At 36.8% G+C, this 17,534-nt stretch overlaps 1 protein-coding gene across 7 annotated transcripts in view; it reads left to right on the forward strand.

The window, feature by feature from the left end:
* Nucleotides 1-20: 20 nt before the first annotated feature.
* The window catches only part of KIAA0586 (KIAA0586 ortholog), a 112,706-nt gene continuing 95,192 nt past the window's right edge, over nt 21-17,534 (forward strand). For 4 of the 7 annotated variants that reach the window (XM_040477268.1, XM_040477270.1, XM_040477269.1 and 1 more), the window contains exons 1-7: nt 22-1,037; nt 1,952-2,022; nt 4,897-4,966; nt 6,569-6,638; nt 12,116-12,290; nt 13,052-13,273; nt 15,277-15,430. In XM_040477268.1, the coding sequence (XP_040333202.1) occupies nt 839-1,037; nt 1,952-2,022; nt 4,897-4,966; nt 6,569-6,638; nt 12,116-12,290; nt 13,052-13,273; nt 15,277-15,430 (961 nt within the window). In that variant the 5' untranslated portion in view covers nt 22-838. Of the gene's footprint in view, nt 1,038-1,951; nt 2,023-4,896; nt 4,967-6,568; nt 6,639-12,115; nt 12,291-13,051; nt 13,274-15,276; nt 15,431-17,534 lie in introns of all 7 variants that reach the window. The other 3 variants (XM_040477274.1, XM_040477271.1, XM_040477275.1) reach the window with 2 other exon arrangements.

Genomic DNA, 17,534 nt, shown 5'->3' on the forward strand with positions numbered 1-17,534 from the left:
CAACGTTTAAATCTCGTGGGGGCAGTGTAGTGTCTTAAAAGAAACAAGAAACAAAACAAAAACGACCAAATTCACACGTTCTTAAGCCTTTTACACTGGGAGTTTGTTTCCACCCGGAGAGGGATGGACGAACACCGGAGAGCTTTCGGCTTTTTCGTTGGTTGTTTTGGATGATTATCTTGGCGCGCATGCGTGTTGAGTCTCAGGGGGCCGGCTTAAAGGGAAGTGGACGTCGACTCGCGGGCAGCTGAAGCTGTTGTCAGATTATACCTGTGACTGCGCGGTCGCCGAGCGTTCGGCTGACTGGGAGGGGTGAATTTAGGTGTCCGATGGTTGCATCTGGAGGAGTGTGTAAAACTCTGGCGGAAGACAGCTATTAAGCTTCTTATATGGGTGATTTTAAAGCATTTCAGTTTTGCTTGAGTCCCACCAACGAATCTTAACACTGTTTGGTTTTGCACTGCCAGTTCTAGGTTTGGGGAGTGTTGTTATGGTTATTGTTGCTCACGCGGCCTTTCTCTTATCATCCCTACTCTCAGATTCCCTGGCGTATGCATTAATGGACTGAGTGGGATTAATGGGTAAATATGGTGTTCTAGTAGTCTCTAATAACCAAATTGAAATTTCTAGCTTTTTGGATAGTCTACTTAGACATTGATTTATTTACAGGTTGATGACTGCATGTTTTAAAATCACTTGAAATTCATATTTTGTTTATCATACTCCTCCTTCGTTCCTTCTTCCCAAAGTCCCCAAAGCGGTGAAAATTTTGTTTTGAAGTTTTACGGACCTAGAAGAAATTCTATTCAGAACCGTGGGACTAGTTTTGTTGCAAAATATGAAAGGATCTGAGCTTAGCCTGGAAAAGAAAAAAAGGGTTAAAATACCAGCGAGGAGACTTCGTGAGGTAGTTTCTCCAAATCAGGGAGATTATTCGGTTTTGCTCAAAGATGAGTTGCCCTGTGTTCCTCCAGCGTTGTCTGCAAATAAACGTCTTCCTGTTAGAACCGAGGCTAGTTTGAATGGAACGTCATGTGGTATGTGACTCCGAATAGTTCTCACTTTTGTAAATCTTTAGTCTTTATTTTCATTTCGTTTTTTGCCTTTCAGAATTTAGAGGATTTTATATATTTAAATTCTCAAACATAAGATACATCTAGTTTGTATAGATGTTTGAAAGCTGACCCCTTTCCATGGGGAAATGGCTAGCACAGCCAGTCTAATCTATATAATATCGAATAGGTGGAATGAATGAAACATTTCCCATTGTGTTTTTTCTTTGTGTGGTTTTTGCACATTGTTCTTGTTCACATCTGTGGTGGACACACTGAACTAGTATGATGTGCTTATTGTTCATCAATAGGGGTTTTTACCAAATGCTCTACCTTCTGTTTGGATAGTGTTATTCAATTTGGCATGTAGAAAAGTGTTAACTTCTGCCTCTTGATGGCTTCCGTATTTCAATTCACTTAACCTGTCTGGGGTTCAGTGAAAATGAAGAAGACCTATGCTTTGCCCATTTCACTGGTAATTGTAAAGATCAAATTAATAAATATATGTGCAAAAACAAAAAAAATGCTTATATAATGCTGCTTTTTTGGGAGGGAGGGTATGACATAATAAAGGCTTGCTTTTATATCATGTACATATTTTATTCCTGGCTAATGATTCTACCCATGTTTTGTCCAAATCCAACAGTGTAACGATATATTTTAAAACATATTTATCCCACTTGGTTGTCAGTACTGACCCTTATTTTCTTAAATATCAACTGTAAAACTTTCATCAGAATATATGTTAATTAAATCTTGTTTTTTTGCATGAAAAGTGCCTTCCAGTATAGATTTTGCATTAATATGGAGTTGACAGTTCTTGAATCATACTTGTACAGTTTTTAAAGGAAAAGGTTCTGATTTTAAAATCACTCAAATTGATTCCTTTGTGTTGTTAGGTTCATCAGACTTGACTTCTGCTAGAAATTATCTGCATCCTCCACTAGAAAATTCTACTGTGTCGGAAAGCGTAAGCAAAAGAATTTGTAATTCCATTCATGTTAAACTTTTCAGTATTGTTAAGTAATATATTCTTAAATTATGTTTGATGAGCAACAGGCCTTGATTTTGCTTAAATTTCACTTACAAAGAAATGTTTTACATACTACAGTTGCAACTTGAATAGCACTGAGACATTAAACAATCCTCCATAGAATAAAAAATACTAGTTATTAAGATGTTGAACACTGAGAGAAATACTGTAACTGAAAAGAAGCTCTGCTCTGAGCTAAGGAAAACATATTCTAGACCAGACTTAACTTACTGTTAGGTAAAGGTAAAGAAACAGTAGGAACATCATTTTTAAAAAGTGAGGTGTGATTATATATCATTCAAGCTATTGTGAGGTTTTCTGTGTGGTTTTTTTGAGGGGTCTTTAAACAATAATAACATGAAATTCTCATCTTTACCTTTATAATCCTGAAAATATTTGATGATAAATATATTTTGTTCATGAAATCTAATTAGATTTTGATCACCAATCATAATGTTGACTATAAATTGTCCATTAAACAAGTCTTTAAAGAAGAGAGTTTCACAATATAATATTTTGAATATTGAAATTCATTCCTGGTAAGAATGTAATTAAAGCTGTTTACTTATTAACTTTGTAAAACACTCACAATAAAAACGTATAATTATGTGCTGCACCTGGTCCCTGAGTCAATGCCTAGCCTTTGGGTTGGTATTCTTTGGTTATTTTTTGAGCAGACCTTTTTTTAATGATTAATGGTCTTTGAATTCCATCATCTAAATAGTTTCCCAGATGCATGGATATGCTATTATTATATAATTGAAAATAAATCGATGATCTTTGGAAGATGATTAGGATTCCATTAGATTTAATATGGACTCAAAGCTTGTTTTGTGTAGATTGCTTAAGGTAAAATACGCCTGCAAAGTAAATCCAGTTCATTATCATTTTTTCTTGAATACAAACTGTAGTTTGTCTTTGTATCACATTTTTGTTTCATAAATGAGTGCTAAGATTACAGTGTGGATTGACTTGATCGTTCTATTTTAATGAGGAAACTAAAGGAGTTTGTGCCTGATATGCTCATATTTATAAGCTTATTCATTATCTTCTTTTATTCATATGTATTTCTCTACACTACCAGAAAGTGAGATATCCCTATTCCTGTTTGGGCCAGTCCTTGCACATGAGTAGAAAGAAAACAAAAACTTTAAAATTCATTGTAGAAAATACAAAGAGAAAAAGGAAAGAAGAAATTCTGTAGCTGAAGTCAACAACTGTTGCCTTCATGTTTTATGAAATAGGACCATACTGTTTTATTATTAGGTAGTATTAAGGATATTTTTCCATGCCATTGATTTTTTTTTCCCTAGAAGCTTTAACGGGTTCATAGAATTTCAGTGTATGTGTACCATAATTTATTTGTTCATGTTCCTGTCATTTGACATTAAGTTTTTTCCCCCAGTTTTTGATAATATAAACAACCATGTGATTTACATTCTGGTGTATATTTCAGGTCATTTCATTAGGATTAATTTCTGGATGTAAAATTATTAAATCAAAGGATATGCACACTTCTTGAAGTGTTTCTAAATTGCCTCTAGAAAGACTGTATCAATATACATTATTCAGCAAGATCATGAGCAGAATTAGTGGTATTATTTTTCCCCAGCTTTACCAATACAGGGCATTAAAAGTAGACAAAAAAAAAGTTGCCATTTTGATAGGTTAAGAAGGCATTCTTTCATTATTACTGAAGGCGAAATTTTTTTCATGTATATTGCCTTCTTCTTTTGTGAATTACATATTTATATGCTATGCTTCTTACTCATTTGTAGGAGGCCTTTATATTAATTCCCCAGATACTGTATTCTATTGTATTGTTAACCTCATTGACTATTTTTTTTAATGTTTTATTTATTTTAGAGAGAGAGAGCATGAACAGGGGAGGGGCAGAGAGAGAGGTGGGGACAGAGGATTCAAAGCGGGCTCTACACTGACAGCAGTGAGCCTGATGTCGGGCTCCAACTCACAAACCATGAGATGTGAGATCATGGTAGTAGCTGAAGTGGAATGCTCAACTGACTGAGCCACCCGGGTGCCCCTCATTAACTATTTTTTAGGAAGTTAATACCTGTTGTCAGGGGATCACTTTCTTTTAATGATTTTCTCTTTACCCTTTTCTGCTTTAGCAGGAAAAAAAAGAGATGTGTCTAAGGAAGGTGAAGAGCAATGTTGAATGAACCTAGTACTCAAAAAGTCATGGTGTCTTAGCACTGAATAGAATCTTAAAGATGAAGACTAGGGTTACACATGTGAACAGAAAGCTAGTTGCCAGTAGAGAAGCCTTCTGAGACCATATTTGAGCTCAGTGATAAAGAATGCTGTGATTAATTTGTGATGTTGTTTTATGTGTTGGCCATCCTTATGTACTCCTTTTGACTCACAGTGTGAATCAGATTTTCACATTAAACCGTAGCAACTGAATTGTTAAATGACTCTCTCTGCTAGAAGTGGCAAATGGATATTTGAGTATGAATTTCAGGGCCAGAGTTGCCTGCTTGTTCATTTACTTAAACCGTAGCAACTGAATTGTTAAATGACTCTCTCTGCTAGAAGTGGCAAATGGATATTTGAGTATGAATTTCAGGGCCAGAGTTGCCTGCTTGTTCATTTACTTGCTCATTCAACTGATCCTCGAGTACCTTCAAGGTACCTAAGCATTGCAGTGGTTCTGGGAATTAAGTCTATAAAAGCACACGATCCTGCCCTCCTAGAACATAGTAGTCACATAGCTAGTAAATACTACTTGATGAGTAATAAATCATAAAGATATCTTAGCTTTTCATTTCTTCCTTTCACATCCCAAAGGATTTTCCTAAAGACGTTGCAGTGCAGGGGTTGCCTGTGGATAAACTGGAAGAGAGCAACAGACAAAAAGGTAAAAGGATAGATTTGCTTTTCCTTTTTTTTCCCCTTGTAAAATACACGTAACAGAATCTAGCTCTTTCTCTCTCTTTTGTTTAAGTGTACAGTTCTGTAGCATTAGATACATTCACATTATGCAGTTATCACCACCATCCATTTCCAGAACTTTTTCATCTTCCCCGGTTGAAACTCTGTACTCATTAAACACTAACTTTCCATTTCCCCATGCTCTAGTTTTTTTTTTTGTTTTTTTTTAATGTTTATTTATTTTTGAGAGAGACAGAATGCGAGTGGGTTAGGGGCAGAGAGGGGGAGACACAGTATCCTAAGCACGCTCCAGGCTCCGAGCTGTCAGCACAGAGCTTGATGCGGGGCTTGAACTCACGAGCTGCAAGATCATGATCTGAGCCGAAGTCGGTGGCTCAACTGACTGAGCCACCCAGGCGACCCCCCTGCTCTAGTTTTATGATTGACTTATTTCAGGTAGCAGGTCTTCATGGCTCATCTGTGTTGTATGTGTCAGGAGTTTCTTTATAAGGATAAGATTTTAGGTTTTTAGCTTTTAAGATGTTCATTGATTTTTTTTTTTTATTTTTTTTTAACGTTTATTGATTTTTGAGACAGGGAGAGACAGAGCATGAACGGGGGAGGGTCAGAGAGAGAGGGAGACACAGAATTTGAAACAGGCTCCAGGCTCTGAGCTGTCAGCACAGAGCCCGACGCGGGGCTCGAACTCACGGACCGTGAGATCATGACCTGAGCGGAAGTCGGCCGCTCAACTGACTGAGCCACCCAGGCGCCCCTCATTGATTTTTTTAAAAGGTACTTATTAAATAAACTTACATTTTTTCTTATTATTTTGATTATTTCATTTTAATTAGTTTTTCCTTCCAAATTAGGCCAGTAGTGGAATCTTTAAAATCCAGAAAAAGGTTTGCAGTGGTAATGGTAATGTTTTTATTATTAACCTATTGCATAAATTTGGGATTAAGTACTTAAAAAAATTTATAAATTCTGAATTTAAGTTTTGAATAGTCTGGTAAGATAATAGATTGAAAAATTAAAAATATGCTTTGAAGAAATTAATGTAGTGACATTTTTATGTAGTTTTATTTTTATCCACGGTTTTCTCTTTTGAATTTGAGCAAATGGCTCCAATTTGGCCTCACATGTTTTTATTTTATTTTTTCCCCTAGGGTCTAGGGTTATGACTATTTGAAAAAAATATTTTTTAATGTTTATTTATTTTTGAGAGAGAGACACAGTGTGTGAACAGGGGAGGAGCAGAGAGGGAGACCCTGAATCCAAAGCAGTCTCCAGGCTCTGAGCTGTCAGCACAGAGCTCGATGAACCCATGAACCACAAGATCATGACCTGAGCTGAAGTCAGATGCTTAACTGACTTAGCCACCCACGTGCCCCGGGTTATGACTATTATTAATCAGTCATTTAGTAGTCATTTAGTAGATCACGGCTACTACTCACATTTTTTAAAATTAAGAAATCTTATTGCTGAATTCCTAAACATTCTTAAAAAGCTTTTTTTTTTGGTAGCTTTATTAAAATTTAACAAATTTTTAGGAATCTGAAGTATATTTTGTGTCTCAATTTTGCAGCAAATGACATCTTTATTTCTCGGTACACCATGGGACAGAAGGATGCTCTGAGAGCAGTTTTAAAGCAAAAGTAAGTTTCATTTACAAAAATTAAGTGGGCCATTTCTTATGTTTTTATATGGTTCTCAAAGATTAGTTTCATTTTTCAATGTGTGAAATACGTATAAAGCATTTTTTATGGTGCTGGACACATAAAATACTCAACAGCTATAACAAGTTTTAGTATAGAAGAAGTACTGTTCTAAGCATTAACTCAATACTCACAAAATCCAATGAAGTATATTCCATCACATCTCAATTTTACAGAATCCCCATGTTATAGATGAGGAAACATGATGGCACATCATAGATGTGCACACAGAGATGCATATAGATGAGGCACACAGAGATTGATCTTTCCGCAGGTCATTTAGGAAGTATTCACTGGGCTAGGATTCAGACCCAGGCAGTCTGCCTCTAGAATTTGCTCTCTTAATCACTTCACTATACTACTTGTAGCAATGGTCAAGTAGTTCTGAGTACGTAATACTTACTATTTACTATCCAAGGACGTTTAGACTTTTGCTTGTCAAGATTTAAGAAAGGGACAAGGTTAGCATCTGGATGGAGTGAAGGGAGACCACGGCTACTACTCCATCTAAATGTTCCCTCCCAAGTTTATCTTAAATACCAATGAAATACAAAACCAACCCTGACAACAGCAGCATGATAAGCATATGTCTTCACTACTCTGGAGGCAATTTTTATTATTATTATCATTAGTGGAGATGAGATGAGATACATATCCTTAGGCTAAATGTATCCTACTCCTGAAATGGTACAGTCTGGAAGGCCCCTTAGAAAATAAGAAAAATGTTTACTTCATTTTGAATTCTCATTTTACTAAAAAAGGAAATTTTATATTCAGTAAATGGAAAATCAGTATGGTGTTTTCAATAATAGAATTTAAATAAATAAACTATTTATAACTATTAAATAAAAACTGTTTAAAAGTTTATTATTTTTTCACCTACAGTTGTCCATGGCATACATATTATGCACTGGGAAGCATTGGACTAACAAAAGTAAATACTATCTCTAAAACACAAGGGGGTGATCTGAGCCAGCCAGAGTTTAATAGCTGGTTGTTTGTCCTCATCATGTTTTTCCTTTTTACCTTTGTTCACCAAACGATTCCCAATATGTGGTATAGTGGTTAGGAAAGGAACTTGGATGGTAAATTATATCCTGGAGTTTATAAATATATAAGAAAAAGTGAAAGTAAGGGCATGAGTTGTGGTACGGTCTTTCAAAGTCTATAGTTGAACCAAAAATCACAGATTACATCTGACTCATTTGGACAGACAGTGATTACCACTCCTTCCAGCTGACCCCCAGAAGAAGAGGTTGCTTGCAACCATAGTAGGGACCTTATCAACTTGTTTTCAAGTTAGAACTCTTCGAAGTGAAATCTCTCGGAACTCTCAGATCAGGGAGGGAGAAGTTGTTCATTAACAAATAGACAGTGAACAGTAATTGAACACTACACTTCTTAGTAGGTCTCTTCCCATTCAGAATGAATGAACAGAATTCGAAAGCAAAAACAAACTAGGAAAGGCGTCGAGAAGCTGACTGCAATGTATAGAATAATAACTGAATCAGAAATACAAAAATGACCCCTGTTGGGTTAAAAGACAATCTAACTATGTCTCAAGAGATAGATTTTGCTGTAGTCAATGTCACTTGAATTTATTGTGGTTTTTTAAAAATGTTTATCTGTTTTTGAGAGAGAGCACATGGGAGAGGGGCAGAGATAGAGGGGGACAGAGGACCCAAAGCAGGATCTGTGCTGACAACAGAGAGTTTATATGTGGGGCTTGAACTCACCAACCGTGAGGTCATGACCTGAGCCGAAGTTGGATGCTTAACCAATTGAGCCACCCAGGCGCCCCTTGAATTTATTGTTTTTAGAGAATAGTAGATGGAATTTGGCAAAGTGATCCTAAAATTTACCTGGAAGGACATACAGTTGAGGATATATATACATAATAATTACATACATATGGAATACACATAGTTGAGAATAGCTAATATGGGGGGAAAGAACTTGAATGATGGAAAATTTGCCCCATTTGATATGATATGCTCTAAAGCTGTACTAGTAAAAAGTAATAGACTGGAGTCAGGAATGAAGAGTATGGCCAGAGCATCTAGAACAGGGTAGAATGCCCTTACTGTGTAGCTGGAGAGGAAGCAAGGGGCTAGGTTATAAACTTTAAAGAAGAGAAGTGACAAATCATCTTAAAATGTTAAATTATGATATATCATTCTTAAAAGGCTCATTCAGATAGCAGTTATCAAAAGATGGATCAGGGGGTGCCTGGGTGGGCTCAATCAGTTAAGCATCTGACTCTTGGGTTCAGCTTAGGTCATGATCTCGTGGTTCGTGGGTTCAAGCCTGCATTGGGCTCTGCATTGCACTGACAGCACAGAGCTTGCTTAGGATTCTCTCTCTCTCTCTCTCTCTCTCTCTCTCTCTCTCTCTCTCTCTGCCCTCCTCCTCCTAAAAAAAAAAAAAAAATAGATGGATTGGAAGAGGACTGAACTATTCAGTCCAGGAAACCAACTGGCTACAAATTTTGTAGGGATCTCTTTGAGAGAGATTCAGTTGGTCCTCAATACATTGGAGGATGGTAGAGTGAAGGCATGCCGGTTTGGAGAAGAGTAGACGGATTTGGAAGATGACTTAGAGATGGAATTGACAATTAGATGTGAGAGTGAAGAAGGAGCTAAGGATGAATCCCAGATTTTTGGTTTGTATAAATGCATGGTCAGTAGTAGTGTTCACTGAGAAAGGACTCTGGGGCTCCTGAATGGCTCAATGGGTTAAGCATCTGACTCTTGATTTGGGCTCAGGTCATGATCTCAGAGTCATGATATTGAGCCCCATGTTGGCTCTGCACTTGGTGCAGAGCCTGCTTTGGATTATCTCTCTTAAATAAACTTTCAAAAAATTCTAAAAAAGAAAAAAATTGAAGAAAAAATTTCTTCTTTCCCAGTTTTTTACACTTCATAGCTATTTACATTTGTTACGTTGAGGACTTAATTTGATAATTAGAAAAAACAAAACTTAAAAGCCTATAAAGAAGTTGATGTCTAGTTTTACCTTGTTATTTCTCTTGTTGGTTAATTTACTTTCACTTTATTTATTTTAATGTTTATTTACTTTTGAGACAGAGACAGAGGGTGAGCAGGGGGAGGGTCAGAGAGAGAGACACACACAGAATCCAAAGCAGGCTCCGGGCTCTGAGCTGTCAGCACATAGCCCGACGTGGGGCTTTAACTCATGAACTGTGAGATCATGACCTGAGTGGAAGTCAGCCGCTTAACCGACTGAACCACCCAGGCACCCCTCTTATTGATTAATTTAATGTAATCATGTAGAATGAACGATCTTAAAGGGTAAACACATTCAGACTTAAGACAAGAATACTAAAAGGCAGGAATATCTGAATTATATTTTTTTCAACACCACTTAATCCGATTTATATTGAGAGCCTGCTATGTGCTTAGTTCTTTCTTACTTGCTGTTTGGCATTTAAGAAATCCCCCTTCTCTGCCCCCACCTCCGCCCCAGGTTGCTTAGAGCTTAGTTGGGGAGAGAATATGTACGTATGTGGGGGAATGAGTGATTAGAACTGTGATAGGAAGCAGTATTGCATTTAATAGATTATGAAACTGTTCTGCATAGACATTTAAACCATGGGATGGCTGCTTATCAAGCCTCAATTGTGTAGTGTGGGCAGTAAAAGCAAAAGGAGCTAGGAAGGGACAGATCAATTGGAAGTGTTTAAAGACAAGGTTTTGAAAAGGGGAAGGCTTGTGTTGGATCTTAAAGAGAGTTGAATGGAGGAAGGTTGAGAGATCAGTGAGAAGCATGGAGTCAGCTGTGGACTCCTTGAATCCACAAGGAGGAGCAGTGTGACTCCTGAGAGTTGTCTGTGAAGTGATAGGAGGCAAGGGCATGGCCAGAGGATAGTATGTGTGGAAGGTCAAACAGAAGAAATTAGCCTACTCATTTGTCTCTAAGGAATAATTTTAGATTGTTGAATGGTGGAGAAATGTATTTGGGAACTTTTTAAATGAATAAAATCTGCAAGAATGAAATAGTTGGCCAGAGGTGATGAAGTTGGGTTTTTTTTTTGTTTGTTTGTTTGTTTTGTTTTTACCAGAGAAGGAGAAGCACGAAGGGAGAAGTACTATTCTGAGAGAGTGAGATGTTGTGGGAAGATCTCTAGGATCTTACCAACCCTACCTTACTGTTCTGTGACCTTGATCAAGTAAATCCTGTTACCTCTGTGAACCTCCTTTTCATCTATAAAATTAGGAAGTTAGGATCGGTGGCCTTTTGGGTTCCCCCTGCCTCTGTAGTTCTGTGACATCATTCCTGCAATTGTGACGAAATAATTGACAAAACTTGATGACTCCATGGGGTGTGAGAAGGTAAGTGGAAGATAGAGATAATGTCAAAATTTTGAGACAGATGCTCTTAGTCACAATGAGGAAATATCAACGCGAGTAAGTTTACGAGCTGCTCTGGGTCTTATTAGAGATCAGCTGGAAAGTCCATCAGCTAGAGATGGAGTGCATTCCTTTTGGTCTTATTTGGACTTCTCTAGGGACTCTGGTTGTGTCAGTGGTTCCTTTTTTATTATTTATTTATTTATTTTTTAAATGTTTGTTTATTTTTGAGGGAGAGAGAGACAGAGTTTGATCGGGGGAGGGGCAGAGACACAGAATCTGAAGCAGGTTCCAGGCTCTGAGCTGTCAGCACAGAGCCCAACACGGGGCTTGAACTCATGAACAGTGAGGTCATAACCCTAGCCAAAATTGGTTGCTTAACAGACTGAGCCACCTCGGTGCCCCATCCGTGGTTCCTTTCTGTCTCTGTCTGTCTGTCTCTCTCTTCTTTTCGGGCCAGATATAGAACACAATCAACCAGTTTTGTTTTGTTTTGTTTTGTTTTGTTTTGTTGGTATTTAGTTAAATCTTTCATTATAAATATGTATCTATTTGCTCTCATTTTTAATCCAGGCTGCTTAAAACTGTGTTTTGTGCCCCGTTTTAACAAACTGTGTGACATCTATTAAACCTAAATGAGCTAGAATTAAAAACAGTTTTTAAGCAGTTTTAAAAATTTATCTTAGGTTGTCTTTCTTTGGAAGTACTTGAATTCTTAGAACTTTTTCTACATGATTTGAATTCATACTTCTTGATTATGTATCTTGGTAATTGTGCTCATGTCTTTTTCATATATGTAAGCATTATTATCTGAAATATCATAGCCTTCAAGGAATTATTTTATATCTTTAGTGTTTAGTTAGTGACTTGACCTTTCATAGATTTCATGAACCAAATGACTGGTAAGATCCTTCTAGGGAAAACCAAGTGATTTAATGTTTTAAAAAATCTAGAAAACCCACCTTCAGCAGATTACCACTCTAGGTGCTTCTTGAAATGGTTCCATGTAGCTTGCTGAATATATTTTTATACATTTTTTATTTACAGAACTCAAAACATGCCTGTTTTTAAGGAAGTAAAGGTACAGCTTTTAGAAGATGCAGGCACAGAAAAGGACGCTGTTACGCAGGAGACTAGAACGTCACCCAGTGGAATTGATTCAGCCACAACCGTGGCCGCAGCAACTGCGGCTGCCATTGCAACAGCAGCTCCGCTGATAAAAGTATATATTTTACCCCAGATACTCACAACATCTTTGTGAAATGTAAAATTATTTATTAGGAACTGATTCTACAAGTGATTGTATCCAACCATAGACTAAGGTTGTTCTAGTTGCTCTCACTTTGAAAGAATTTTCCTGTTGGTGGTTGTATATTACCTCTCAGACATTGAGACCTACCCGCCCCCCCCCCCCCCCGCCCCATGCTGTGATAATGCTAAAGGACCAAGGACTGCCTGGATTTAGCACTGATCCAGGTTCATTCAGGGAGCCCCCAAGTCCTGGGCAACCTGGGACAACTGCTCATCCTTATTTTGGAAAGGCACCCCGAGATTGTCTGTGCCACCCGCCTCAGTTTGCAAATGGGAAAACTGAGAAACAGAGTGACACAGGTCCCCAGGCTAATAGGTGGCTGATCTAAGACTAGGATTCCAGGCTGCTGACCTAATTCAGTCTGAGATGAGTGAAGTTTCTAAAGCTAATTTGTTGTGTTATTTGCTTCTTTTTAATTACTGTTTATTTCATTTCTGGAATTATAAAAATTCTTTTGTTGCAAATGTGTTATTTTCTTACTGAGAGAAAAGATCTACTTCAGAATAGCTATCTTTTGCCTTTTATTTCTGTGATTCTAAAAATAAAGGTATAAAATCATCAGATTTAGAGAGTAAAAATCCGGTTTGATCATTTTTATTAGAAATCACTTTAAACAACATTTCTAGTAACTGATCGTATTTTTTATATCCTTTGATATTTTATTATTTTAGGTACAGAGTGATTTGGAAGCAAAAGTCAATTCTGTTACAGAATTACTCAATAAGTTACAGGAGACTGATAAACAGTTACAGCGTGTTACAGAGCAACAAACAAGTATTCAGAATAAACACGAGAAATTACATTGTCATGATCATGAAAAGCAAATGAATGTTTTTATGGAACAGCACATTAGGCATCTTGAAAAATTACAACAGCAACAAATAGATATTCAGGTATCTATAATAAAGCCAGCACACATCTCATGGTTTTTTATCACTTGCGTCCCTAAACTGATATTTGTTGATAATTGCAATAATAGCTCATTAGATTGTTGCAGCTTTAGTTCTTAAATAATGATTTGCTTATTATCACTCTTCCTCTCCATGTGGAGACTTCTCTGCACATTCAAGTTCAAGTATCATTAGTTCTGTAAGACACTTCCTTAGAGTTGGCTTTTCCTTCTTTTGTGGTATTTCTGTTCATACCATTTTTACAATGCTAATATTACATTGCCATGACTTGTTTACATCAGTGGTTGTTAGCCTGAGAATGTGCATCAGAATCACTTGAAATGCTTTATAAAAATACACATGCTTGTACCTCTCAGGGATTGAGGCAGCAGGTCTGAGATGGGACCTGGGAATAGGAAGTTCTGTAATGATTCTGATGAGATGAGTAACCAGCTGGTATACACATTGCTTCTGCATTTAATTAATTAAAAGAATGAACATATTTAATTGCCTTTTGAATATGAGGCACAGGGATATTATAAAAAGAAGAGTTACCCTCACAAGGAGCTGATAGTACAGTTTCTTATTTATTTCTGAATTTCTAAGTCCTGGGATAGTACCCCGCACTCAGGGGCTATATATATACACACACATTTTCTTTAAGTGAATGAATGACCTGCACTATAAATGCATTGGTTTTAATTTACTTTTATTTTTGTCTAATTAATGTGTAAATTTAAGACTTAAAAAAATTAAAATATCACATTCAGAAGAATACAGAAAAATAAGTTTTTTATAACTCAGTATGTTAACACAGAGTAAACACTAATCTGCTATAATTTTCAAAACTTCTTAATAGGACTTGGCTTGAGCTTTCCATGTAGTTGAAGATTGTATTTTCAGTGGAGTGGTTATGGCCATACAAAGTAAGGTTTTAGTAAGTACTACATGCACAACTAAAATTGTGTGTGCAGCATGGTGTCTCATGAGAAGCTAGGAGTGGGTCTATTAGAACACTGGTCTTCAGTCTGCAAATAACCGTACTTCTCTGAGCCTTGATTTCTTTACTCAGAAAAACCTTTTATTTATTTATTTGTTTGTTCAGGGTAAAATGAGATGACAGATTTGAAAAGCACATAGATTTCTTAAGAAAAGGGTCCTACTTGTCTTCGTTATATGCCTGTCTGCCATTTATCTAGTCTTCCATAAATAATAAATTCCTTCTGCATTTAATTTGGAAGAATGGGATCTTTTCTAATTCAGACATCTTATTTATAAAGCTTCTAATTACAGAGAAAGTTGAAGTTTTAGTGACATACTAGGTATATTAGTAATTCGATAAATGCTTCATGAAATGAAATTTGTTGAGTCTGTCCCATATGTTTTATGTAGAGAGATGTCTACACATTTTTAAGAATTCTGTAAAACTGTAAGTCTTGTTAGGTTTTCCTTTACCTGGTATGAGACCCTCTTTTGAAATTAGTTTTATTAGGTAAGATACATACACATTCCAGGTATTTTAATAAATAGTACTGAAAACTGCTGTCCTTGTAGTTCCGGTTTATATTTAAATGCATACGTTATTGTTGCTGCTGCTGATTTGAGTGCCTACTAGCAATGTTTTTTAATCCTTCAAACAAAATCATGCAGGATATAAAAGATGAGATATTTTGGTTTGAAATTCTCTGGTTGAAGTAGAGGTCTAGGGCTCCTTCCTTTTGGTCATCTCCTAGTATGCCTCAGTGGCTCCTGAGCCATCTCAGAAGTAGAAAGGAGGAAACTGAGGTTTAGAATGATTAAATAAAATGAATAAGGTCACACCACAGAGCCAGGCTTAACCCAGTGACATCACTGCTGCAGTGTGTAACTGCATGTAATATATGTATTTTTATTGCTTATTAAATCTAATACATTTTTTCAAGTCCTCTAGTAAGTTTTAATGTAGTCTGTCATCTAGCTCTTTTAAATGGTATTTGAAATTGATCAAATAATTTTATGTCTCCTAGACTCATTTCATTAGTGCTGCGCTCAAGACCGGTAGTTTTCAGCCTGTTAGTATGCCTCCTTCCAGAGTGATGGAAAAGTATTCTGTACAACCAGACTATTCTGATCTTGGTAGCAGTAATCTGTCTTCACATAACACATTTGCTTCCGGACAAGGTAAAAATATGTAGTTCTCTGTGAATAAAACATGTTAGCTACGAATTTTCTTTATAGTATGGCAGCCAAAAACTTGTTTACTAGGTGGTGGAAGACTAAGTCTTCATTCTACAAAATTAGTTCTTGTGAGTTAATTTTTTTGTCATTTGAGAACTTGTTCAGTCAAATTAGGGGTCATGTCCTACTGTATGGTTTTGATTAATAACCTTCATAAATTGTCAGAACCACTTACAAGTTGAGAAAAATTCATTTGTCTAGTATCACAAATGCTTGTAATCAATTTTCCAATTCCCTAACTGCATATTTACTCTTTATATTGATTCTTTCAGGAGAGAAACCACCTTACTACAATAATAAGCTATTTCTAATTATTTTCACAGTAATAGAATTTAAGAAATCTTTGTTTACAGTAACAACAAAGGAATGCATAACCAATTTGTATTAAAGCTCTGGAATTTAAAATAAGTGAATAAATATGTTTCTAAGTTTTATTGATATTTGAATAATGAATTAATAGAAATCAAGGGCTATCCATTTTATGATACACAGATCCATGTAGTACAATATCCTCAACATTTGATACGTTAGACCATTGTTGTATTATAGGCGCATTAAAGACTCCTTAGACTTGTAAGCTGCTCTATATTTTTCCACAAATGAGTGGTCCTTACAAAACTTGTGAAAGTAGTATGAATCAATTTTTAAGTTGTGAAGTGAGGAAGATGAAGCACAGAAAGGTTATGACTTGCCTGCTTCTGGTCGCCTGACTTGAGGGTGAATTTGTCTATTTGGCCAGAACTCAGGTTTCAGTATGAACCAGCTACATGCTTTCAAAAGAAGTGGACATTTCATTCTCCGTTCTGGAGAATTACTTGCTCATAATTTTGTTTTTTAAGACTTGAGTTTTATTAATTTTTTTTAATGTTTATTTTATTTTATTTTTTTTTTGAGACAGCATGAGCAGGGAAGAGACACAGCATGAGCAGGGAAGGGGCAGAGAGAGAGGGAGACACAGAATGTGAAGCAGGCTCCAGGCTCTGAGCTGTCAGCACAGAGCCCGACGCAGGGCTCGAACTCATGAACTGTGAGATGGTGACCTGAGCCGAAGTCAGACGCTTAACCGACTGAACCACCCAGGCGCCCCTAGACTTGAGTTTTAAAGGAAAAATGCATGTTTTATTGGTTGTCTTTCTTTGTATATTTTAGTGACAGTAAAAGAAATTTTTAAAAAATGAGTAAATGTAAACTTAAACCTTCTATTTTTATTTTTATTAAAAAAAATTTTTTTTTTCAACGTTTATTTATTTTTGGGACAGAGAGAGACAGAGCATGAACGGGGCAGGGGCAGAGAGAGGGAGACACAGAATCGGAAACAGGCTCCAGGCTCTGAGCCATCAGCCCAGAGCCTGACGCAGGGCTCGAACTCACGGACCGCGAGATCGTGACCTGGCTGAAGTCGGACGCTTAACCGACTGCGCCACCCAGGCGCCCCTATTTTTATTTTTTAACATTTTTAACTTATTTTATATACTTATTTTTTTCAATATTTTAAGTGTTTATTTTTGAGAGAGAGAGAGAGAGAGTGAGCATGAGTGGGGGAAGGGCAGAGGAAGAGGGAGACAGAATCCAAAACAGGCTCCAGACTCTGAGCTGTCAGCACAGAGCCCGATGCGGGGCTCTAACTCACAGACCGGATTGGGAGATCATGATCCCAGCCAAAGTCAGATGTTTAGCCAACAGAGCTACCCAGGAGTCTTTACTTATTATTATTATTTTTTTTTTTTAGAGAGAAAGAGCATGAGTAGGGGAAAGGGACAAAGGGAGAGAGAGACAATCTTAAGTAGGCTGCACACTCAGCGGGAGCTGACTCGGGGCTTGGTCCCACAACTCTGGGATCATGACCTGAGCAGAAATTAAGAGGTATTATATGCTGAACTGACTGAGCCACCCAGGTGCCCAAACTTTTTATTTTTCAATACTTTTTCTTGGGCATACATTATTTTTATGTACTGCAGTTGTAGCATAAATATAATTTTGTACTGCTTTTTACTAGCATATCAAAAGTATTTCCCATGTTTTACATAATCATCTTCATAATATTAAT

This window comes from Herpailurus yagouaroundi, unplaced genomic scaffold, assembly GCF_014898765.1.
Source record: "Herpailurus yagouaroundi ecotype Mexico unplaced genomic scaffold, PumYag 141, whole genome shotgun sequence".
Taxonomy (NCBI): domain Eukaryota; kingdom Metazoa; phylum Chordata; class Mammalia; order Carnivora; family Felidae; genus Herpailurus; species Herpailurus yagouaroundi.